The following is a 24,951-nucleotide window of genomic DNA, read 5'->3' as shown; positions in this document are numbered from 1 at the left end:
TCTGTGAGCTGCAGTTTTCTTGTTCACAGAGGGGAATGGCCAACCAGGTTTAGGTTGTTAGGCAGTAACAAAGGTATATGCAGAAGGTTGTCTCTTAACACATCACATCTTGAAAGCAGATGGGCTGCAGCGACAGGGACCACATCATGTGCTGCTCCTTTCAGCAAATGACGAGAAACAGAAGCTACAGTTTGCAAAGACTCACCAAATTTGGAGTATAGACTATTTGAAAAAACTTGATCTGGTGGAATTGAGTGACAAGGTCAGAGCTTTGGTACGAGCAGCATGGAAGTGTGGCTTTGGTGATCCATTTTTAAAACATGCACTTAAATCCCTATTCCCACTAAGCAATAACGCAGCCTAGCAGAGTGTTGTTGCTGATCCTATCCCTTTGTGTCACAATGATCCCATCTTCTGATGGCCAGTTCCAGCAGAATAACACGCCATGTCTCAAAGCTCAAATTAAGTCCCACATGGCAATGAGGTCACTGTACTCAAATGGTCTAGGCAAGGGTTTTCAATTCCGGTCCTCAGGCCCCCTGCCCTGCTTGTTTTAGATGCTACCCTGCTTTCAGCACACCATGATACAAGGAGCTGTGTCATCAACAGAGTTGTACAGACCTCGATGACAAACTAATGAGGACCTTTAATTAGAATCAGGTGTGTTGATGCAAGGCAACATCTAAAACATGCAGGGCAGGGAGGCCCGAGGACAGGTGTTGTGCCGTATTCAGCACCCCTGCCGTGAAAAGCACCCCCTCGTCGCGGGAACGCACTATATATATACACATATATATACACACTCACACAAACACATACTTAGGAGTTTATATTATATATATTTACAAATATTATGGAAGACAACACAGTAAGCAGGCTATTAATTAATGAGATCAATAACCATTTACCCGATTTTTGTTATCTGTGACTGTGATTGTGGGAAAGTATGACTATTGTGGAATCCATGAGCGCATTTAAACATGAATCATCAACACAAAACTGGACGCTAAACAGAACGTGACACGGAATGAGAATATAATTTTTGTCATTGTGTGTACGTTGTCATTTGTAGTAAATTAAACATGAGCATTTAGTCCTTTTTGACATTTACTCGTGAATAAGAGATCTGTGGGTAATATATGTCCGTTTGGTAGTAGTTTATAGCGTCCTCTCCACATGCGCATCGACGAGGGGGTGCTTTTCACGGCAGGGGTGCTGAATACGGCACAACACCGGAATTGAAAACCCCTGCAGGCAGTCACCGGATCTCAATCAAATACAGCTCCTTTGTGATGTGTAGATCTGCAGCAACTGTGTGGTGTTACAGCATTCAATCCAATAATACTTTACCAATTCCCTAAGGGAAATTAAAATACAATACAATATGAATGAAATTAATAAATGTATTCAATACAAGTCAATTTTATTTATATAGCGTCTATCTCAACACAAGTTGTCTCTGGGTGCTTTCCAGAGACCCAGAACATGACCCCCGAGCATTTATTAAGGCTGATTTATGGTTCCGCGTTACACCAACGCAGAGCCTACGGCGTACGACGCGCGCCGTACCCGGCGCGTCGCCGCGTAACCTACGCCGTAGGTTACGCCGTCGATTTAACGCAGAACCATAATTCCGGCTTGAGAGCCCAAGTTTTAGACAACTCGCTCTTCTAGCTGGAATATTAAAGGAGCCGTCTGTAAGAAATGTCCAAAACTGGTACTGCAGTCACTTTCAAAATATTGTTGATCGGCATGTACCCTCCCCCTCCTCCCCCCGACCAGAGGTTGCCAGGTAGGCTGCAGAATGCAGCAGGAACGTAGGCTGCCATGGCTGCGATAATTAGAGCCGAGCTGGCAACCCGGATGCCGAAACAATACTGACTTGGTGATTGGGAGATAGGTGGAGGGTGGAGCTTCAGAAACAATACTGACTTGGTGATTGGGAGATAGGTGGAGGGTGGAGCTTCAGAAACAATACTGACTTGGTGATTGGGAGATAGGTGGAGGGTGGAGCTTCAGAAACAATACTGACTTGGTGATTGGGAGATAGGTGGAGGGTGGAGCTTCAGGCCAAAACAAAAAATGACAACATAAACATCAGTTGAGGGCTGCAACTCCTCTTTTTAAACTGGAATATCCTGGCTTGAGTGCTGTTGTCAGTGACATAAGTATTTGAAATGAACATGATTTTTAAATGTCTGTTGACATATCGGGGTCATTTTATGATTCGTTTTATTATTGCTCTTACATACAGCTCCTTTAACATGCAGTTCTAACGTGAAGGGGCCGGCAGGATCGGAGCACGAGTGGAGAGCAGTTGTGTTCACTGAAAGCTTAAATGTATGGTTGCCAACCGTCCCTTGAGAAACGGAATCGTCCAGTATTTCTAAACTAAAGTACGCGTCCTGTATTGAGCTGAAAAGGGATGCACTTTGTCCCGTATTACTGTGAGAGTCAAAAATAGTCATAAAATGCCAATGGAAAATGGCATTGAGCTGTTGAGTTCATAAGTTATTTTTTCTGTTTTACTACAGCTTACAGTCACGGCCTTTGAGGCACAAATACATTGGCAAGTTTTCTACAGACTTTCTGTTTGCACTTTTGTTATTGCACTAAAAATGTGCACTATTAAAGGATGGATGTTCTGCTTTCTTTCTATTGTTTTATATTAATTTATACAATTTTAAGTTAAACAGGACAGGTTTCTGTTTAAGAAAGATACTTAGTTTATTCAGTTCATTTTGTTATTTTGTATTAAAGTGAATTGCTGGATAATAATTTGTTTTCCATGTGTTCATGGCATTCAAAAATATCCATCTAATTCCATTCAGGTTCGAGTCAAATAGTTAAGAAATCGTTTCACTCACAAAAAAAGGGGCTAAAAAAAATTCACCACGCCAGGAAGGGTGAAGGCCCTGCCGATGAGGTGTCCCTTATTTATTTCTCAGGGAGTTGGCAACCCTACTTAAATGCCACATCTAATTTGAAGAAGCAGAAGCATGCGCCACTAATTCCCCCTGAATGGAGCGTTGTTCATCTTCCCTCCACCTCGTGCCGCGCAAAACTCAGAAAAAGACATCTTTTACGTGAATCTTTCCACATCTCACTAACACCAACCGCAAACTCATGTTTTCCCCTAACATAAGTAAAATAAAACTGATACCAAATCCCAGATAACGTTGTAAAATGCCTCCTCAGTTCGTGAACTATAGGCTACTAAAGCCTTAGACTGAATACCGATCAGTAGTTCCAACAGAGGGATTAATAAGTAATACATGAATACATTAAAATGTTCAGTGGGTCTGGGTTTTGTCAATAAATGTTCTCACAGACTATCCCGTGACTTCCAGGCAAGAAATTAGGTCTCGCAGAAAAGGTGTGGTCCCCTCACTGAGACGATAGTCCACTCTGAAGCAACACATCCCGCCGCAAACTGTGAGTAAAATACCAATCTAAAATCGATTATATCGACTCTTAGATTAGACTGGTTATTTTGTTGGGTAGTTTGTTGTGAAAACATTTTATTTCCAAGGTTGTAATAAGATTGTAAATAAGGTTGTAAATAAGTCACGTCTAGTCTAACCCTTTAATGCCATGAAATAAGAACACCCCCTAAAAAAACAAAAACAAAATTAAATAAATCTATGAATAAAAATAATCTAAAATATCTAAAAAATAATAATCTATACAAATCTGAATAATTATTTTTCTTATTATTATGAATAGGCAAGTTTATGTATTTTTTATTTTGTTGTTTACATTTTTTAAATAGTTTTTTGATTTGTATAAAACGTTTTTTTTCTCCTCTTTTGATTATGGGGGTGGTAGGAGGTCTTAAAAATTCATGGATCAAACATGATACATCTTGCATTATAGGGCTATTTTAAAATATTGTCAAAATCTATTACAATCCTAATATTTTGTGTTCTGTTTCCCTTTATTGTTGCTAACAGGAATAATGTCAAATATACAGGTGCCTGTTGGTGAGTCCATACAGTTGGTGATATTAAACACAGTTCCTGTAACTTTGTTGAAAAACACATTTTCTTTGTCACCCACTTAATTTCTGCTTTCCCCTCCTTTCTTTCATGAAGCAATGATTGGGCCATTGGGAGACAATCCAGTTCAGATTGCGTGTCCCAAGTGCCATCAGACCATCCTCTCCAAGGTGGACTACTCCTCTGGTGTACTCACCTACCTGTTCTGTGGAGGACTCTTCCTCTGTGGGTAAGAGGAGTCCCACACTTGTTTCACTGCTTCATTCAGGAAAATGGAGCACTGACAGATCTGGTAGCAGCAAAGTACCATATTAAAAAAGGAGGTTAGAAATGAAACATTTTCCGTATAATTAAGCATTTCTTGAACCAGGGGTTCTCCCTGGGCTTGGGACCAATCCATCACAGGCAAACCTGTTTCAAATAAATGCACCAAATTTTACAAATTTGAAAAACTTTGAGGGACAGCTCGTTTAGGCTCCTGAATCCAGGTGGAGTCATCAGCATTTCAAATTAATTTCCCAGGAGCTAATAAAATCTGACACTACCAAGAATCTTACAAAAGTACTTTTTTCTTCCTTGGCTGAGCATACTGTACCAGCATTTTATTATCTAAGGCGTCTCATGTAGTTATTTTTTCTCCATATCCATCATTATTTCATTTTGAAAAAAACAAAAAACAAGTATACTTATCTATGTACATTAGCTGCTAAAACTGATAAAAAATGTGAAATTTATAATTATGAAATAATTACACCTCCATTAAAGCATAATGCACGTTGAACACTGTAAAAGATGCATGAGGACTTTTATGTGTAAAATTCAATGTGATTTGTTGACCATGAACGTATCTTGTATTGCTTTCAGCTTTGTTTTAGGATGCTGCCTCATCCCATTCTGTGTCAACCGCTTGAAAGACGCGAGGCACACCTGCCCCACCTGCAAATCCATACTTGGAGTGTATAAACGCCTATAACTCATATCACAGCTTCAAAGATCAATCAATCCATCAATTAGGTGATCAACATACATTAATCTTTTTTTTAATATAATTCTTGGCTGTATCTGTTTTCATGTCTTAAATTTGTGAATTTGACACTTTTATTAGACATGATAGTTTGAAGCTTATAGATGTTATAGATGATTGACTCATGACTTGATTAAAGCCTGGTCTATCTGGTGCAACGCTGCATCTATGTTGTTCCCCTTCGGCTCGCAGTAAACTATTATTGAACCAAAATGTATTTAACTGACTTGAGTAAATTTGATTCTGATGTTACAACACAGATGTTGTGATGTGACATCAACCCCCATATGCTTCCCTCTTTTATATCAACAATAAATAAACCTGACACCAAAAAGTGAACTTCAGTGTGGATTTATTGTGAATCAAGGTAAACCTGCTTCAAGAAAGTGAAAATCTCATCATGGATGAAGCCACAAAAACAGCTGGAACCATCGCCCTCATTTTTCTTTTAACATTTATAATTTCAGTTTTTGAGATGATCTGTTGTAGTGATTGATACACATAAAGTCTAAGCTACAAATTGTGAGGTAAACATAAGATTGTGAGTACTTTGAGTTTCCAGAAAAGTGCAATATAAATGTAACCCATTATTATTATTATTATTATTATTATTATTATTATAAGTTCATGTCATTTCTGGCTTCATGTGCCTCAAAAAACCTTTACATTTGTGACATTTCTCTGCATCATCATACCCAAGAAACGCAGGCAGTTAGTTTTGTTTTCAGAAGTATCAGCAAGCTTTGGTACTTGTGCCTCCGTGTATTTCCTCCTCCAAATTCTACCATATATAAATCACATTCATTGCATCAGCATGATGTCACTATCGACACCATCATTAAAAATCTATTTTACAGGGAAATACAGGAATATTGACCCAGCACTGACCGTGCTAAACAATGTAGTTAAATTCATGAACAAGAGGTTTATCTATAAGAAAAAGAACTGTACTGCAAGTTTAGAGACACAACAAGATTGTTTTAGTAGTGTTATATGCAGAATAATCTTTCAAACTAAAAAAATAATGTCATTTTACCCTGGTAGTATCTCAGAAAGTGATGTTGTGTCATATGCGCCCTTTCATAAATAAAACAACTGAACCACCAGGAAAGAAAAATATATACGACCTCTAAAATAACCAGTAAAAAGGTTTCAAAGCAAACTGGAATACAGTATTACATAATCAAAAACAATATTTATATGCAGGGGTTTAATTAGGATTCATTTTTAATAGTAAAGGAGGGTGTCGTGTATCCTGGCTTTCCATCCAACGGCTGAATGACAACTGACAGAAGTCGCTGATCTGCTCAGTAAAGCCAAAAATAGGTTAAAAAAAATAGCATTGTGTAAGGTCATGAACACGGGCGGATGTGTTCATAGGTGCTCAGTCCACAACGCCTGGAATCAATAAAGATGTTAATCTCTGGCTTTCCATCGTTTAAAAAAAAAAAAATCCCCATTATTGCACATGACAAAAATTTATTTTTAGTACAAACTATATCTTTCTCATCTTTATCTTGATTAATTTCCCTTTGGGGTTTAATTGAGTATTTTTGAATTGAATTAAACTGAATAATTTCCTTTATTTGGTTATACTTAAAAACATAATTTCACACTCTTCTTCAATCAACCACTTTGGATAGTAAATGACTAAAATCAGCCATGTTTTCTTTACATTGTTCTCTGCTGAGAAGTGAGGAGGAGTCCGAGGAAAATGAGGAGGAAGAGGCCAGCGTCTGCTTGGATGTGGAAACTGTTACCTAAAACATAAACACATGCAAAGTTCAGGGAGTGGCAACACGACACTGCATGCCCTCCAGGTGACTTAATATTATCAAGGCCGCTTTGAGGGGAGACATTACTATAACCTCATCGAAAAAGTAAAAATAAACAGAATGCAATGATTTGCAAATCTCATAAACCCGTATCTTATTCCCAGTAGAACATAATCACCATATCAGATGCTGAAACTGAGACATTTGACCAATTCATGGAAAATATAAACTCATTTTGAATTTAATATCGCTCTTATCTGAGCTGTTGTTTGCGGAATATTACCTTGACGTCACCCGACTTGTTCAAGACTTACCTGAGTTGCATGTTGTGGTGGATGTGGTGGTGGGTGTTGTGGTGGGTGTTGTGGTGGGTGTTGTCGTGGCGTTGCTGGAGACTGGGTCAGCCCTGCCTCCCACCAGGCCCACTCCCAGTGTGTCAAGCTGGGACTGATATTGGCTGCGGATCCAACTCTGCACCAGGGTTTGGTTTTCGTACGACTTCAGCTCTGGCAGGTTGCTGCCAAGAAGATCTCCAACTTCACTGACAGACAGGTTCTACAGAAAGGACATAAGGGGAGAAGAATAAAGACAAAAATATTTGCAAAAATATTAAAAAGAAAGCTAGAAAGTATTTAACAAGTGATCCCGTTTTGAAAGGTTGTGACGCTGCATAAACCCTCCCGCCCCCCCCTCCAAAAAAAACCAAGAAAGATTCACAATAAGCACATAAACACAAGACTGACCAGCACAACGGTCTCGTTCAGACTGGTGAAGGTGGACAGATCCATGCTCACGTTGGAGGCTGTGAGACTGCGGATATAAGAAGTAGTTGCACCTCCTGCAGGACAGGAAAAGAAACGAACACAAAGTTTGCAAAAAGAAAAGCTTTCCTGGCATGTGATGGAACTACATGTATCCATCGGCTTACCAATGTATGGATGAATGAGCTGGTAAGATGTAGGAGAGACAGTTGAGCGAGCTGTGCTGCCAAATGCCACAATGGCAATGTTGAACAACTCTCTCAGCTTCTCGCTGGTGCAGCTGGACACGTTCAAGGCATCGGCGTCTCTGCAGGAAACACAGACGGCGTGAGGCACGAGAAAAGCCCCAGCAGCACTTATCAATGTGGAACTTGCTTTTCAATATAACAATACATTTGTATGCTGTTGTTTGCTGTATAATAGGCATGACAGCAAACTCAGAAATTATATGTTAGAATAGAATAGGATAAATTAGAATACTGTCATTTACAACATACTTCAAAAGTGCACATTAAGAATGACATTTTAGTGCACTGGCATGCTATCAGACTCAAAAAGTATATATATTTTTTAAGTTAAAAGAAGCTGTTCTTTAAAAAAAAAAGTATATATGTGTATGTATGTATATATAGATTTATATATATTAATAAAATAAATATATGTGATGTATAAAAAAATATATCATATATATTTTATGTCACAAATGCATATATATATATATATATATATATATATATATATATATATATATATATATATATATATATATATATATATATATACATACATACATATATGCCTTAGGTTCTTACCAACATGGTATTAACTATTAACATATATGCAGACAAAAAAAAAAAAATTCAGTGAGGTCTCAACAACTAGAAAAAGGTTAATTATGTAATGTATCATAATTTGGTTTTTGTTGACAAACCGCTCTTCTTCGGGAAGGTGACAATTTTATTGAATTTATTATTTGAATGGATCCGACTGTGGCTTCTTGTTGCTGAAACTCTTGAGAAAGGCTTCTTTTTAACCTTTCAGAGCGGGATTAGTGTTAACAACTTTTTTTCTGTTTTTCTTTCTGTTTTTTATTTTATTTTATGTCCTCAGGAATATACTTGTAGTTTGATGTAATTTCATCCCACTGAAACTCTCTTGCTAAAGGTCCAGACTTCTTACTTGAGGCTTTGTTGAGAAATGAGTCTCACAACATTCACATCCAGGGAGCACAGGTTGGGTCCTTCGATGGCGTTGAGCTCTGCGCTGCCAAGTTGGTTTCCTTCAACACTCAGATACTTGGTGATGATGGCTTTAGCCTGGAGGAGGAGAAACATGTACTGATGAAGAGTGCAGAAGCCTCTAAAAAACACATTATTTTCCAGGATGTTTGCTCACCAAGTTTGGGTCCCACTCCCCGTTAGACGAATCCATCAAAGCAGCAAGCGTGTCGATTTGAGTGATATTCCACAAGTTGATGTCTTCAACAGTGGCAACACGGGAAGCTGCACTTAACAACTGAACCTGATCCTCTGGGATCGTTGAATTGTAAGCCTTTAATAATGAGAGAATCAGAAGAAGACTTAAGGTGAAATGTATCCTTGTTTGTGGTATTAGATGCAAAGAGGTAATGGGGTATTTTCAAAAGAGGTTAAAGGACACAAAACTCAACGATAACACATCATAAGTGAATGATCAAACTCTGCAGTCTTAAAAAAGGTGTAGGCTTTTCATAAAAGCGTTCTTATACGACAAATAAAGGAACGGACTATAAACAGAACTCAAAAGTCATTGACAATGTTATCTGAGAATAAGCTAGAGCAGGGGTCGGCAACCTGCGGCTCTAGAGCCGCATGTGGCTCTTTAGTGGTGCCCTAGTGGCTCCTGGAGCTTTTTCAAAAATGTTTGACCTTTTTTTTCCTTTTTTTCTTCTTTTTTCCTTTTTTCTCTTTTTTTCTTCCTTTTTCCTTTCCTTTTTGATCTCGACATTTAAAAATTTTGACTTTTTTCTCGACATTTCGACTTTTTTCTCGACATTTCGACATTTCTCTCAACATTTCCACTTTTTTCTCGACATTTCCACTTTTTTCTTGACATTTCCACTTTTTTCTTGACATTTTGACTATTTCCTCAACATTTCGACTTTTTTCTCAACATTTCCACTTTTTTCTCGACATTTTGACTTTTTTCTCAACATTTTTCCTTTCGCCATTTGTCTTCATTCTAAGGCTTATACAAGACTTTTCATTCTTTGCGGCTCCAGACATATTGTTTTTTTGTGTTTTTGCTCCAATATGGCTCTTTCAACATTTTGGGTTGCCGACCCCTGAGCTAGAGTATCTGCACTGCAAACATTTTTTGGACTTGAGCAGGTATCCAAATTGCAGACCTATGAGTTAACATGTTTTCATTATGGCTCCAGAAACTCCAAAAGATAGAAGACTGGTGATGAACCTAAAGCTTGTAAGACACATTTGGAGGAGATGCAGACTGATCTATCATTGTTCTAATGAAAACAACCGCGCACTATTTACATAGTCTTGCTCAGTTATAAATGTAAATTAGAGCTTCTGAAACAGTTTAAATATCAAAAATCAAACTGTTTAATGTACAACAGTATGGATTGTACCTTAGGAAAAAGATTATTTTTCAACTTCAACAATGTTAAACTTTGCTTAAGGACTCAAACAAAAAGCCAAATGAATGACGGATGATGAAAAAAGCATTTATCATAATTACACATACGGTACATTGTACTGAAGCTATTTCAAAGCATTTGATGACAGCGTGCAGATACATGTTTATTATTATGCTTATGTAGCTTTCCATAGTTCCTGCCACCCACCTCTCGTAACTTGCTGAGAACAATCTCGAGGTATTCCTCCTCATCCACCTTCTGAGTGATGGCGTCCAGGTTTTGACTGACAGTCGTGGCTTGGAGGCAGCAGTTGAACTGGTTTACATCGTCATAGTCAAAGGGGAAGGTTTCATCGCTGATGGTCACCGAGCTGATCATTCCTACTGTGCACTCTGTGACTGAAACGAGGGAAAAATGGGCAAACTTTTAAATTCTTGGACAAAAATATGCAAAGCAATTAAGAGAAGAAAACTGACCTGTGGATCGCTTTGACTTCTTTCTGATGGACGCTCTTATTGCTCTCCTCAGGTTCCTCTTCTTTCGTCTGCCCACTCCGTTGCTCCGGAGAACTCTTATGAAGTACCTAAGGAAACTGCGCTTCGTTCGCTGTGAGGAGGAATAAAATGAACCCATCTCAATCCAACGCTACATATGGGACCTTTTTCTGCTAGTTGTCTGTGTGCATAAATCACTCACTTTGTCAAAATGATCATAGAAGGTTGAGGGCATATACAATGGTAAGATGCCAAGGTCCGTCAGAGTTTCTCCAGTCCATGATGAGGGCTCTCTGGTTCATAAAAATCAGAGCCGGTTATTAAAAAAGGACACCAAATGTTTGTGCAAAAGAAAAGAAAAAAAAAGCTCCACGTTGTTGCTGCTGTTCACATACCCGTATTTCGTGTTCCCGCTCGTCAGAAGAGCTTCAACTGCAGCTGCTTGAGCTTCTGTAAGATCTTGGCAGCTCTGCAGTTTTTCCAAGATGGAAGGATCAGAGTTCTGGATGTAGGATCCATCCAACACGCAACACATGTTTCCCAAAACCGAGACATTGTCCTCAGTCAAGCTTGTGTTTGTTATGCCCTTAGAGGATTCAAGAAAAGAAACAAATAACAGACAACATTAGAAGAACTGAACACGCCTGACATTTACCTTGAGTTTAAGATTTCTGCTTTTCACACTGTATTGTCGCCCAGCATTGAAGTGTTTTTCCAGATTCAGGATTCAAAAATATGTGTTTCTACTGACAGAAAAAAGTGGCTAGCAAATAGTTCAGCAATTAATAGACTAATCTGATAAAGCAGAGTTTCTTCATTTTTAAACAAAAATTATATTGTAATGCATGACAAAGACTCCTAAAATGAAGGACGTTTATTTCTGAAAAACATAAAGGTTTGTAAACCTCTAATACTTTTATTGGCTATCAGATCTGAGGTAAATTACTGGAACTTACTCATGTAGTGAATTTAAACTCTTGCATTGCAAAAACAATAAACAATACAAGTGCAGCATGCGTCATATATAAAACGCACTGTATTGTTTGGACTGAAGCAGCACATGTCCACTCTCTTATCTGCAACTACGGTCTTTCAGTTTTGTTACTTTGCTGCTTTAACGGTTCAACAAATCCTCAAGGCAGAAAATATGGTTATTTTTTTGTAGTCAATTTTCTCGATTTGCACAAGCATTTGCTGCAGCTTTACTTGTATCTCAGCCCCTGTGGATATTAGATTTCAGCCTTTATTTGGTTCTGAGTCAACGTCACCTTTCAAAAATGATTTTCCCATCGGCTTCGCCAGACAAAAATTAGTTAACAGAAAACACAAATGCAACTGCAACATGACTAATAAAACAAAAGGAAATGTCACAAGAAAAAAAACAAGAGTGGAGAAAAGCAGTGCCATTATAAAGAATGGGGAAATTATTTTCATTGAAGTGTGTAATGTTACAGAGCAGAGAGGTTTTTAATGCTTTAATTCCTTTTAGCATAAAATTTGATGAACTATGAGTTTATTAAAGTCCTTTAGGGTCTCACCAGGCAGCTCTTGGCATTATCAAACAGAGCAATCCGTTTGTAGCGGAGGGCTGAGGAGAACAAAAAGAAGTCTGCATCGCCCAGTTGTTCAAAGTAGGACCTGCAGCTGGCCTGTGGCACCAGTGCGTAACTGTAGGAAGGATAAACAAAAACAAAATAACATCACATTAGTCACATCAATGAAGGAAAGCCTCCATATACCCAATATTCAACAGAAATAAACGTGACAGATTCTCACTTGTAGTACAGAAGAATATCTGGAGGGTAGAGGGTGAAGTTGGAGGCATCTGATTCTACTTTGATATAGTTGTACATGCAGGTCAGCTGGAAGGGATAAAAAAAAAAAAGTCTGTATCAAAGCATCCATATCATTCAGCACCCATATGCCATCATTTCCATCAGTTTGGAGGATGAGACATACATTTAAATTTGTTTCCTTTCAACATTACAATCATCTTTGTGTTCAAGGGATTTTTTCTTTTTCTGTTTCGCCCCCAGAATAGTGTGTGTGATCTTGATTATTGCAGAACAAAATAAGCAATCGAAAGTACATATGCGCCCTTCTACCATCTCACCTGAGTCTCCACCAGTTTGACCTTGTTTCTGCGTTTCCTCCTGCAAGCCTTGATCAGTCTCTTGATCTGTACCCTTTTGATCAGTCTTACACTTGTGCATGAGAACCCTTGCAGCACAGAGGAGGACAAACTGCACAAAAACAAAAAGGTACACACTGAAATCTGTTTGCAGGGTATTTTCTGACTAATCGCTTAGAAAACGTAGTAAAAGCTCACTCATTTGGACTTCCCAGCTGAGTGGTGGCACTTTCTGTTGCAATTAGATTGAAGAACAACTCAACCTAACAAACAAACAAATAAATGAAATGCAGAATGTAATGACGCTGTAAAAGTGACAATACACTGAAGTGCATGTGATTAAACCCCTGTACCTGCTGGCGTTTCCATTTCTTTCGGTTGAGTTGGGTGATGACGGTGCTGCTGCTTGAGAAGCTCTGCAGGTGAACTCGAGGGATATTGATGGCAAAGTCATCAGGAACGTTCTGTATAATCGTCTCACTGTTGGTGTTCAATGATATGATCTGAGAGAAAGAGAAGACGCAGCGAGCTATCAGCAAAAAATCTCTTTCCAAACATGAGATTAGCATCAATTTCAAATAGCACATAACCAACTGAAACAAGTCAAATGAGGTTAAAGAGTAGATTACATCCAAATATAAAATATACAAAAGCATATTTTAAACTTTAGCAGAGGCACCTACTTGATTTCTTGTTAAGATTACATATTGATACCACTTGTATGTTTTTACTGTAGATATGACTCTCCTGTGCCACCTAGCAGTCTGCAAAGCTCATTACAAATGGTGCATGATGTTGAAGTGATACTAAAAGTAAAGCTTAAAAGCACCTTCAGGCACAAAGTCCATTTCTTAGTCTTTTGGACGAGACAAAGAAAGTGTGTCTGCAAAAGTCTTTACTAGTTGAGTTTTCTGGGCTTTAAAAACAAAATGAAGTGTATTCATTTAAAATTGAAAGCCTGCAGCAGAAAAGCTGACGCCTTACCTGAGTGACAAAAGTACGCTGGATAACCTGTGAAGCTGACCCCATGTGCGTTATAATTGACGTGTCTCTGGATGCGATGAGAAGCTGGGAGGCGCTGACGCTTTGGAAGACGTAGGAAGGTAAACCCACGATGAGGGAGCCCAGCGTAAAGAGTGATTCTGAGCTGTTGATCTGGTGGGATTAAAGCAAATGTGCAGGCAGCACACAGATGAAAGACTGGGAAAACGAAAAAGATGACTTTTTTCTATAAAGGTTTGCATACAGAAATAAAGTTAATTTCAAATCAATGAGGGCAGGCGGTACCTTCATCATCCCTGAGGACATCAGAGACAGGATGATGGCCTTGGCCTGGCCTTCGCTCCACCCCGTCACAGAGCTGAGAGTGGCAAGAGCTAAAAACACGTCCTGAGGCCTAATGTTCTTGATCTGGCCCACGGACATGCTGTTGCTTTCGTTGCCGAGGGCAGTAATAGTTGTGGCGTCAATGTCATCACCAAAGTTAGCAGCTAAAGCAGCAGAAATCTAGAGATGAAAAATAAAAAATATTATGAGGAACTGGACAAGCTGGTACACAGAGACACAATCCCTACTCTCTACCCAACAGAAAGTGAATTTATTGCACATATATAACAGGTTTCTTCCGCACAAATTGGAGAAATTGTTGGTGAATGAACAAAGACATTATCATCTTTCTTTCTGTGGCCTTTGGATTCCTGTTTGGTGTTTAGCTTGTATTTCTGTCTTACTGTTTTACTTTGAATATGTTTTCCCCTGGGATGTCCCTTGCTTAATTCGTCTGCTCAGCCTCAGTTTTCTGCAACTGTGTCTTTTCAGCTCCTCTGTGAGTGTGTACATTCCTGCTTCTGTGTCATGCCTCGCTTTCCCCTGCGCTGCTCCTCATGTCATTTCCCTTTTTCTGCCAGCTTTCATAAAGTTTTAAATTTTTTTATTTCCTGATACAGCAGCACGTTTTATTAAATGAAGGGAAAGTGTTCTGTGATGGAGACTCTTTAGTTGAACATTTCAACATATTCATAGTAGACGACAAACAAACGTCTACGTCAGGTACAAGAAGCAGCTAACAGTTCCATGATTTTGTTGTCATTCCAATTTCCTCACATCTCTTTTTCCAAATTATTCACATTCCTGAATGGGTGTGCTGATGAATTGTGGCAATTAATTGTGCGTTATATGTCTCACAACCACTTCTACTATTCATTCATGTTACTACACCATGCGGACATGACACACTACCGGCTCTGCTGGACTTGTTTTAGAGGACTACTGCTAATCATATGGTAGTCATTGTCCGCTTCAGTGCATTAAGCACATCCAAAGAGACCACCTGAATGCTAAAGTTATGGATTCTGCCCTCTAGTTGAGTTATCATATGGTACACTGCAAAAACAGCCCCTCCAGAAATAATCCCAATTTTCCTAAATCTAGTCAATTTTACGTATTTTGAGCAGAAATATCTTGACCAGAATTCTTTAAATTAGCAAAACAGTTTTCTGATTTTCTTTAAAAAAAAGGTTTTTGCCCAGGACTGTCACTTAGGTGGGAGCACTGGGTGATAAAATGGGGGAAAAAATCAGGGTAAAAATATCCAAAAAATAAATAAAAAATTAATTTTTTAATGAACTTTCTTAGAAGTGAGTTTTTGCAGTGTATTTACATCAAATGCCTTTTTGCTTCATTTCATTTGTTTTTACAGATTTGCCCTCTCAGTTTTCCCTGTTAATTCTTAACATCCATTCAGAAATGGTAACAGCAGCATTGCTACATTCTTGTGTTTGAGTATATTACCTGAGGGTCGAGGTCTGTGCAGACTATGGTGAGGTTCTGCAGAACTATTTGACTTTCATTAGCAGACAGCTGGGTGAATGCCTGACCGGGGACGACACACCGACACAACAGAGGGAGACTGCAAAGAGAGTGGAAACAGCACTCAGAGATCACGTGCTGTACAGTATGTCAGTCGTAATGCAGCCGAGTTCGTGTCTGCTGTAAGTACAGCATGTTTTAAAGGCCCTAACTCACAGTAGGGGGTTGAAGTTGGCGTCCTGCTGGTATATCAGCTGAGTGTAGTAGTTGGTGAGGTTCAGCGGTAACACAGAATGATTGAGGAGCGCGATGTTCAGAGGGTTCACGGTGAACACCTGGAGAACCTGCAGAAACAGACAATCAAGTATGTAGATCCTAAATTTATAAACAATGTTCCTTTTAATTCCACTTTGAGTCAATCAGACAAATCCAGATCCTGATTCAGCACCTGTTCAGATCCAAATGTCTGAAGATCCTCCAGAGTGAGGAAAGGCATGAAGGGGCCGATGTACTCGACAAACCAGGCTGTAGAGTTTAGTTCTGGGTCGCTGGAGTTGTAACACCTTGGTGTTTCTGGACAAGAAAAATCGTAATAATAATAAAGTCAATGAAATTAAGGGATGGATTTCTGTCATGACAAGAAATAAAAAATCCAAATACTGTCCCACCATAAGCAGCTGCTCCCAAATTAAGAGTACCGTATTTTCTGGACTATAAGCCGCTACTTTTTTCATAGGTTTTGAACCATGCGGCTTATACAAAGGTGCGGCTATTCTGTGGATTTTTCTTCCACCGCTAGGGGGAGTGCTAACCGGAATTAGAATAAAAACTAAGACAAAATAAATGCAAAGAAGAATATGCTACTTCTTCTTTAGCAGATATAAGTAGGTAGAAGCCGATTTCAAACAGATAAATAGATAAATAAATACCGGTTATTTTCTCTTGGTTCTGTCCCGTTTTAATCAGCAAAGTTGCTGCCGTGTTAAAAGACACTGTTAGGAAAGGATCTATTTAGGTACAAACATGTACATCATTTACAGTTCAAAATGGTTTTGTACATGTAGTAAATATCTAATCTAACAACATAAATATCTGCGGCTTGCATATCTTTTTTTTTTAAATAGAGCGGATGCGGCTTGTATGCAGGTGCGGCTTGTATATCTTTTTTTTATTGTTTTTTTTTATAGTCCAGAAAATACGGTAAATTATCCAAATTAAATCTAGAAAAATACCTCTGATTTAAATCACAATGACTTGCTCTAAAAGCTGACCTGCTCTGAGGTAATCTTTTACGGTGTCGAACACATCTTGCCTCCTGAAGTCAGCAACAGTGTAGTTGTAGTCCCCAAGAACCAACACCCTGAGAAAACACATCATTAAATCGAGACATACACACACATCAGCTACATATTTGTTGTGTATAGTTGCAACGACACATACAGCTTCTGGAAGGCCACGCATGAGGCGTTGTGTGTGACGTCTGGGCTGATCAGGCTCTTTGTGAGGAAGCTCAAGTAGTTGTGGAGTCTTCTGTCAAACCAGGCGTTAACCTCCAACCTGCTGGAGCTGCTGAGAGCCCGGGGCCAGACGCAAACCAGAGTGGGCCTCTTCACCACATCTGGCAGAGACTCCTGCAGCAAATGCACATGATGAATGGGTTTATATGATTGCAATAGCTTCATGTGTCTGTGTTTTGCTTTTGTTTTGGTGTGCGATACATACAGCCTCCAAAAACGCAGGTGTCTGGATGTAGTTGTTATAGAGTTCACAGAGCTGTGTTTCATTGTCGACAACATCAGGCCGACGCAAGAAATCCCCAAGATCCGACAGAGGCATGGAGTTTATTATCTAAAAGGACACAAACCTTAAATTATTTCATTCTGCTCAGTATCATTTGTATTTACTTGGAGTCCCTTACAACTAGTCACACCTTATCCATACTGTCATGAGGCACGAGGGACATGAAGGCGGTCAAGTTGGGGAACTGGAATCCAACGAATGAGCGCTCAAGGAACCTGTAGAAACTGTGGTTGTAGTTGTCACCGTAGCAACGGAGAGGTGGTGGGCCTGATGTGGAGGAGAATGAGGGAAGTTAACTGTTAACCAAGAATTTAAGGTGTCGTGTTGAATGCAGACCAAAACAACAGGAGCAGAACTTTCTATATGGTCAATACTCAGAACACCTTCTCTGAAGAGTGTCATAGTGTCACCAATAAGTGTTTTTGGCTTTTCTAATAACTTCATCAGTTATCTGAATGCTCAAATCACCTGTGGCAATCAAGTTTTTGCATAACCCTGTACAAAATGTAAAGGCTATGATATGTTGATCAGTTGCAGAAACAGCGTTTAACAAACTTAGTTCATCCTTACTGCTTCCATAGAAACTCATCAGGAACCATGTGCTGCTAATCAAATACACGTGGTTAAATGATCATGTTGACCGTGATAAATGTAGAAGCTGTAGTTTGGGACATTTATGTGTGTAAACACAATGTCCAACAGAAAACACATCAGCAATGATCTTGGATCTATCTGTTTTGGGATTTCAGTGGAAGAAAGCTGGAAGACCCAGAGAAAACCCATGTAAACACAGGGAGAACAAGCAAACTCCACACAGAACGTGTCATATGTCATGGTTTCTTGTTTAATCTAGTTTATTTTTGCCCAGTTTCAGGACCTGAATGGGACACTTTTTTTCAAAAGTTCTGACCTATACAACCGTAGAATGAAAAGATTATGTAATTTATCCTTGACATAACCGCATTTAATACTTTTAGTATGACTATTCCAGCTGAGCATTGCTGTGCATCAGGAAGGTAGTAGTGGCACGTATATTGATGATACACTCTCTGTGAGTCTCTTCACTGAGCAACAGAGCTACATACTTTTCTGAAGGCTAGTTGGTGGTTTCCACTTGTGCACAAGGGCTGTGCGACATACATTTATAATCTGCAACACATTGCAGTTGTACATTGCATCTAAGTGGGACCTGAAAACTGGCATACATGTAAACTTTGCTTATAGCTACACATGCAAAGCACACACCAGAAAAAGAATATGAAGAGCAGAAGGAAAGCAACAATGGTGCTTCTCCTGAGGAGATACTCCTCGAGGAAATGTGCCATTATCCATGAACAATCCTATTCACCAATTACACATTTTTAGACAAAATGCTTTGTACGTGGAGTTAATGCACTGCCATTCTATATTTATGAACAGTTTTTTTCTTACCTTTGAGAGCCTGGATGATATGATTGTGGATTTCTTTCTGTGTGTTTTCACCAAGCGTTGAGATAGTCAAATTCAGGTTGTCTACACTGAAATGGACAAAAAACAAATTGTCTAAAGTTAACAAACTGATGGAGTTAAAACCAACTGCTAGTTTTGTTTTTCTGGTGTCACGCTGACCCCTGCTGCTCAACGCTGCAGTTCCTTCCTGCCAGTATTCTGAAGAACGGGGCCACGTGGTCAGGTGACAGGTCGCTGTACAGGGGACGCAGTCGACTCTGGAGCCACTGCAACACGACCGAGTCATCCACTGACTGATGGGAAAGGTTTCCGCGATCAAAGACCGCTTCCAACATGGCTGACCTCACCACGGAGGGTATCGTGTTTTCATGACCCTGCAGGCAGAGACAGACAAGACAAAAGCAGCTTGAATAAGTAACATCTGTTTGTTTGTTTTAATCTGACATTATTATGATTCCAGGTGTCAAATAAGTAGAGCATGTTATTTCAGAGTTTGTGTTTGTGGGCAGGATGAGAGGGTGATACGCTTACCGACACAGCAGCTGAGAAGTCATCAAAGAAGGAAGAGAAATGTTGGTCTGGGACGTGTTTCATCACCATGGTGACCTGGTCAGGGGATGTGAGCTGGCCCGGTGTGGCAGATACCTCTGCCAGCTGTCTGATGTTGAGCTGTGGCAGGGCTTCCATCTGCATGTACACAAACACACACACATATATTACATACAGCGACGCTAATGGCCGGCAGGTGCAAAAATTAAAACAAGCATACTAACAAACATAAACACAGGAGACCCAAGGTGACATAACAAACCGCTGAAAAGTTGGAGTAGAGCTCCACAAGTTCCTGGAAGGACAAGAGGACGGAGAAGCCGCCCAGGTTCTTCTGCAGCCACTGGCCAGTATGGTTGATGTGTAAGCTGCAGGTAGGATCTGAACCATGAAAACACACACAACACATTCAGTTTTACTTCTATGACCGAAAACAACAACAACCCCAAAACAAACAAAAGGTTCTATATGTTTCAGGAATGCGTCATGTAGAAGAAACCTGGTTAACATCAATTTTTTTCAATGTGAATTTAAGAAAATGAAAGTTGAGGAGCACACAACATTTTAACATTGTAAGCCATATTCATGTTGAGGAGCTATTAATGGCAGCTAGCTGTTGGTTCGACATTTAAAAATGATCCACTTTTTTAGAACCAGTCACTTTTCATCTTGCAACAACTACAGCTGATCATAATAATCCTAGAGTTTTTAACAACCTTGCTTATATACTGGATGAAAACACAGACCCAAAGCATGATACAACCACAATCATGCGGAGAAGGTTCTAACGGTGGGACGCAATGTTTTCTTTTCTTCAAACATATAGTTTCTTATTTAGATTACATTTTTCTTTCTTTGGCAAGCTGCAGATGACAGTACAGTTTCTCTATCTTCACAATGCTGCTTTGCACACTGTTGTTCTTCAGTCTTTACTTTAAAGATGGCTCTGTAAACTTTTCCAGCCTGATGAGAATCAACAGCTGGTGTATTCATAAATCTCCTCTTTTTGTGTCCCCTGAATATTAAGCCAAATGTGTGTTATGATGATTCTTTTTTTTTCAGTTCAGTTCAGCTTTATTTATCGAGCGCTAAATCAAGACGAATGTCATCTCAAGGCATTTCACCAATATAGTTCAACTCATTCCAAACTGGTCCAATTGATACAAAACCCATAAAATAACAATAATAATTATGGCTTCACTAAGGAAACCAACAGATTGCATCAAAACTTTTCTTCGATAGGATCCCCCGCTCTGAGCAAGCACCAGGCGACTATTGAGAGTCTTCCTTTTACAGGAAGAAACCTCTCACAGCGGGTTGAGAGAACAGGAATAATCAGACTTTAATAGGTCCCAGATCTTTTTTTTTTAATCCAAAGGCACATATATTAACTTTTTTTTTCTTTTTTACCCTTTATTGGAATATTTCATGATTTTTATCCATTTGTTGAAAAATGTTCATTTTCAGACATCCCCTCTTATTTAAAGACTTGTTGGAAGATCTGGTGATTTTTAAGGCCATATTTATGAATAAATATAAAAGATTTCAAGCTTGAATAACACATTTTCACACAAACAATTGTTAGCTTCTGCTGCACTTACTCTGTCTCAATTTAATGTTAGCAGTTCATTATTTCAAATCATCTTTGATAAAACAAACAACAGCAATTCTCAAATCAAAAACTTATTCAAAGTTCAAAGTTCAAACTTGTAGGGGCTTGATGCAGGCATCAAGCCCCTACAAGTTATCTAAATGTAAATATGTCTCAGATGCCGTTTTGTATAGTGAAACGTTTTACAATGTTATAAACAGCATTAACTCATGCTGTGGTTCTTAATATACTTAAACTGCAACAGCTTGTAACACAGGCTCCTACCTGCAGTGTTGTTCCTGCTCAGGAAAACCTTAATGAAGTGTGTGTTCACAGACATCTGCGTGGCAAGACTCATTTGTGGCTGAACGTGACTGAAAACCTGCACGCTGAGTTCAGAAATGAGATGAAAGGGCATTAAGATCAACCACAAGTATGGCAATATTTCTGCATGACAACAGACAGACAGAGATATACCCTTAGGCAATTCAAAATTACAGATAAAAGGTGTACTACTTACAGGTGCTGATAGGTGCTACAGTTCAAATCTTGACTGGAGAGACATGAAAGGAAGCTGGAGGAAACGGCAGGCAAGAAAGGACGAAGGCGGTGGATAAACCACAGCTGGATGATGGCGGGCTCATTAAGGTTTGCGCTGATTATGTCCAATCGGATTTCTCGTAAGGCGTCCAAAACCATGGACACTGAGGGACTTCTGGGGTCCAGCGTCTGCCACATACATGAAGATGCAGTGAACATAGCTCCTTACTGCAGTTATACTCATCACAAAGTTGTTTTTTGTGGGGAATAATACATATTTTTTTTACAAGTAAACCTTTTCAACAGGGAAAAATAAATAAATAAATGTAATTCTAACAAATGTTTTACAAGTCAAACTTAATCTTACAGAGTTGGCCAGAAGATCCAGAGCTCCATCCAGCACCAGAGAGGCTTTAGAGAGGAGAAGTTTCCAGACGGGTGTGGAGCCGCTGGAGGTGGAGGAGCGATTACACTTCAACATCTCTGCCAGGCCCTGTGGCGTCAGCGCTGACAGCTGTGTAATTAAAGACGGCAGGTAAACTGAATCCTTCACTGATGTACGTTTGACAGTTGTTAATCCGAGATGTTTATATTTTGTTTTTTTCTTACGGAGGCACAAGCAAATTCCTCCACTGCAAAGTCACAGGAACGTCCACTCATGCTTCCACTGTCCAGGTGATGCTGAAGCTCTGTGCTATGGTTTAAAATAAAGTTCAGCTTCTTCAGTATAATTGATTTACAACAGTGTATTGAAAATGAAAATACCACAGGGTATTTATATTTTTACCTGTTCACTCCATGACAGATATCTGTCTCTGTAAAAAACAAAAAAGCAGTACATTTATTTCAAGCGATCAACGATAAATAGTGAGTGACTATAAACCAACTTGTCACTGCAGTGAGACCTCTTACCGTTTGTCATGATGACATCGCACTTGGGAGAGAGAAATATAAGTATTTAATCACAAAATGAGTTTGAGATAGAAATAGAAAAGAAATCCAAAATCACATGTAATTACCTGTCCATTGTAGATGCTGCATCCTATAATAAAAGCATAATAAATGAAAATTAGTTTAGGATATGTTCATCTCTGTGATCTCAAAAATAAGCTGGAATTTAAAAAAGTCAGAAAGAGAGGGACTTAAATGCTGATTCTCCATCATTCCTGCAGTGAGTATAAGCAAAAACTCTGTATGCTGTTTCAAACTAGAAAAAACGCCCCAATGTTTGTATGCCTCAAACAACAAAACTGATTTTATATTTAACACAGATTACATTAAAAGTAGGGTAAGTGATTCCAAGAACTTTCTAACCCAGAATACTTTTTTTCTCCATATTCAGAGAATATCTCCTCCCAATTTGCTAGCAGCCTCTCTTTCATCTCATGCTCAAGCAGATCAGGGGCTGAACCAATGTTTTGGGGGGCATGTTGTCAGGAGCTTTGTTTTTTGGTTACATTTTCTTTTCTGTTTGCGAGTGTGTGTCTGTAGCTGTGTCCCAATTCAGGGGCTGCGTCCTTCGAAGGCTGGATTTGAAGGCCGATTACGTCACAGCGGCGCGCCGAATGCTGTCCCATTTCGAAGGCTCCTTCAAATGCAGCCTTCTTTTACCGCTGTTTGAAGGATCCATCGGTTGTATCCTCCGCGGCCCACCATATCCCAAGATTCATTGCGCACAGTCAGAAAAATATTTATTTCCAGAAAAATATTTTCAGATTCAAATTTTTTCAGAAAAATATATTATTTCCGCCGGCGCCGGCGGACACGCCTCTCTTCCTCCTCCAACAAAATGAAAAACAAAAAAAACAAAAACAAAACTTATGGCTCCATTTCTTTTCTTTTTTTTGGGTTCTTTCTTTCTTTTCTATCGTGTTTTCTTTCTTTCTTTCTGTCTATCTTGCTGTCTGTCTATCTTTCTTTCTACTTTTAGTGAGTTTAGTTTTAGTTTAGTGACGTAGGACAAGGGCGGGAACAGCTGGTGACGCAACCAGGAAATCCCCCGCAGGCTAGACCGTCTCATTTCACTAGCGTCCGTCCAGCCTTCGGTATGGCCTTCGCGGTCTTTGTAAATAAATCCCTTTTTTTCCAGTTGCCTTCCTTCCGTCTTCTGGATCCTGCCATAAAATACTCACTAACCTGAACACGGGGAGCAGTGGAGGAAGGAGCAGGGGGGGCCTCGCTAGTTTGTTTATGATTTGTTTCAATTATCAACAATGAAGTTTTCAAGAAATCACTTACCCTACCTCTAAATCTAAACGGTATTCCACTTATGTTGTGTAAATGTCTCACCGGGTGGTATGTGCTTGGATAAGGCCATTTTGGTGTACATGATGGATGATGCTATATCCAGAGAAACCTCAACTGCTGCCAAGTCAAGTCTGGTAAACCTGGAACATTAAAACATACAAAAATAGATCACTTTGCTTTAACTTATTTAATAATAAACACTATATAGTACGCTCTGAATTGCAAGCATGTATAAATCTGAACTTACAGTGTTTTGAATGCTGAACAGGAAAGGTTCCCCTTTAAGAACAAAACAAAGTTAGCTACTTAAACCGAGACTGAAATATGTGAAATCCTGAAAAAAGAGGCAGGATATTTGATATTTTATTACCTTCTCGAGGACTATGACAAGGTGGGACAGGAACTCTGTGAATTTCTTCTCTTTGGGCGACTCAGTCAGGTAATCAAAGAGCATGTTGATAAGGACCTCTTTGCTTGGAAGGGCAGGATGCATCAGAACCAGCAGCTCTGCACTCTGATTTGGACTCAGGAACCTTAGAGCCTCCACCTAAAATGGATAAAATGAACTAAGTTTGTAGTATTTTGTAATGATTGAACAATAACCAGCATTTCCACCTCAAGTTATTATCATGAAAAGCTTATTCTTACAGGATTGAAACTTGGGTTGAGTAGGAGTATCTCCTTGAGGGAGAAGAACTTTGAGAAGGGACCCAGGTTGTCCATCAGCCAGCTTACACTGTTGTTGGAAGCAGACTGACATCCTGGATCTGGTTTAAATAAAAAATAGAGAAAGATTTTTTAATAACTTACAGAATTTTGATAAAGCCATCAGTTTTGTTGAGAGGTGCCAGTACCTGATTGATTTTTCTTAAGGAAACGGAGGATGAAATCACGTAAGACTACATGCTGTTGTTGAAAAGCCATGTCCTCAAACTGATGCTTAAACACCTGCAGTCTAATTAAAAAACAGTCAAGAACAGAAAAAGATGTGATTTTATAGAAGAATGGTCTTTGATTGCATTTACATTTAAAAAGGTGATTTAAACCTAAATAACATACTTTTCTCTAAATTGTATATTGGGAGATATGCCAAGTATATTGGGAGAGGTGCCAGATTAATTATTGTTCTATTTTTAGGTTTGATTTAGT

General features: G+C 39.2%; 2 protein-coding genes across 2 annotated transcripts in view; one reads left to right on the top strand and one right to left on the bottom strand.

The window, feature by feature from the left end:
* Nucleotides 1–3,381: 3,381 nt before the first annotated feature.
* LOC133442230 (lipopolysaccharide-induced tumor necrosis factor-alpha factor homolog) lies at nt 3,382–5,343 on the top strand. Its single transcript, XM_061720189.1, has 4 exons — nt 3,382–3,435; nt 3,954–3,983; nt 4,095–4,227; nt 4,863–5,343. Exons 2-4 carry the CDS (start codon nt 3,959–3,961, stop codon nt 4,969–4,971), a joined length of 267 nt encoding a protein of 88 aa, XP_061576173.1. The 5' UTR covers nt 3,382–3,435; nt 3,954–3,958; the 3' UTR covers nt 4,972–5,343.
* A 14-nt stretch (nt 5,344–5,357) lies between these two features.
* The window catches only part of LOC133442222 (uncharacterized), a 38,197-nt gene continuing 18,603 nt past the window's right edge, over nt 5,358–24,951 (bottom strand). Inside the window, exons 26-64 of the mRNA XM_061720178.1 lie at nt 24,657–24,757; nt 24,451–24,569; nt 24,173–24,349; nt 24,050–24,081; nt 23,845–23,942; nt 22,575–22,597; nt 22,468–22,489; nt 22,343–22,370; nt 22,165–22,249; nt 21,923–22,069; nt 21,536–21,744; nt 21,301–21,404; nt 19,687–19,805; nt 19,407–19,562; nt 19,035–19,249; nt 18,858–18,943; nt 17,557–17,693; nt 17,349–17,474; nt 17,067–17,257; nt 16,898–16,986; nt 16,075–16,199; nt 15,843–15,970; nt 15,609–15,726; nt 14,106–14,324; nt 13,803–13,973; nt 13,172–13,321; nt 13,017–13,081; nt 12,801–12,930; nt 12,464–12,549; nt 12,226–12,355; nt 11,083–11,273; nt 10,890–10,980; nt 10,670–10,799; nt 10,401–10,591; nt 8,954–9,109; nt 8,738–8,874; nt 7,726–7,865; nt 7,541–7,635; nt 5,358–7,352 (exon numbers count right to left, since the gene is read on the bottom strand). Coding sequence (XP_061576162.1) covers nt 7,101–7,352; nt 7,541–7,635; nt 7,726–7,865; nt 8,738–8,874; nt 8,954–9,109; nt 10,401–10,591; nt 10,670–10,799; nt 10,890–10,980; nt 11,083–11,273; nt 12,226–12,355; nt 12,464–12,549; nt 12,801–12,930; nt 13,017–13,081; nt 13,172–13,321; nt 13,803–13,973; nt 14,106–14,324; nt 15,609–15,726; nt 15,843–15,970; nt 16,075–16,199; nt 16,898–16,986; nt 17,067–17,257; nt 17,349–17,474; nt 17,557–17,693; nt 18,858–18,943; nt 19,035–19,249; nt 19,407–19,562; nt 19,687–19,805; nt 21,301–21,404; nt 21,536–21,744; nt 21,923–22,069; nt 22,165–22,249; nt 22,343–22,370; nt 22,468–22,489; nt 22,575–22,597; nt 23,845–23,942; nt 24,050–24,081; nt 24,173–24,349; nt 24,451–24,569; nt 24,657–24,757 — 4,969 coding nt within the window. The 3' untranslated portion in view covers nt 5,358–7,100. The remainder of the gene's footprint in view (nt 7,353–7,540; nt 7,636–7,725; nt 7,866–8,737; nt 8,875–8,953; nt 9,110–10,400; nt 10,592–10,669; nt 10,800–10,889; nt 10,981–11,082; nt 11,274–12,225; nt 12,356–12,463; nt 12,550–12,800; nt 12,931–13,016; nt 13,082–13,171; nt 13,322–13,802; nt 13,974–14,105; nt 14,325–15,608; nt 15,727–15,842; nt 15,971–16,074; nt 16,200–16,897; nt 16,987–17,066; nt 17,258–17,348; nt 17,475–17,556; nt 17,694–18,857; nt 18,944–19,034; nt 19,250–19,406; nt 19,563–19,686; nt 19,806–21,300; nt 21,405–21,535; nt 21,745–21,922; nt 22,070–22,164; nt 22,250–22,342; nt 22,371–22,467; nt 22,490–22,574; nt 22,598–23,844; nt 23,943–24,049; nt 24,082–24,172; nt 24,350–24,450; nt 24,570–24,656; nt 24,758–24,951) is intronic.

This window comes from Cololabis saira, chromosome 1 (assembly GCF_033807715.1).
Source record: "Cololabis saira isolate AMF1-May2022 chromosome 1, fColSai1.1, whole genome shotgun sequence".
NCBI classification, from domain to species: Eukaryota; Metazoa; Chordata; class Actinopteri; order Beloniformes; family Belonidae; genus Cololabis; species Cololabis saira.
Note: the sequence above shows the minus strand (reverse complement) of the source record. Positions and strands in the feature narration are given on the sequence as shown.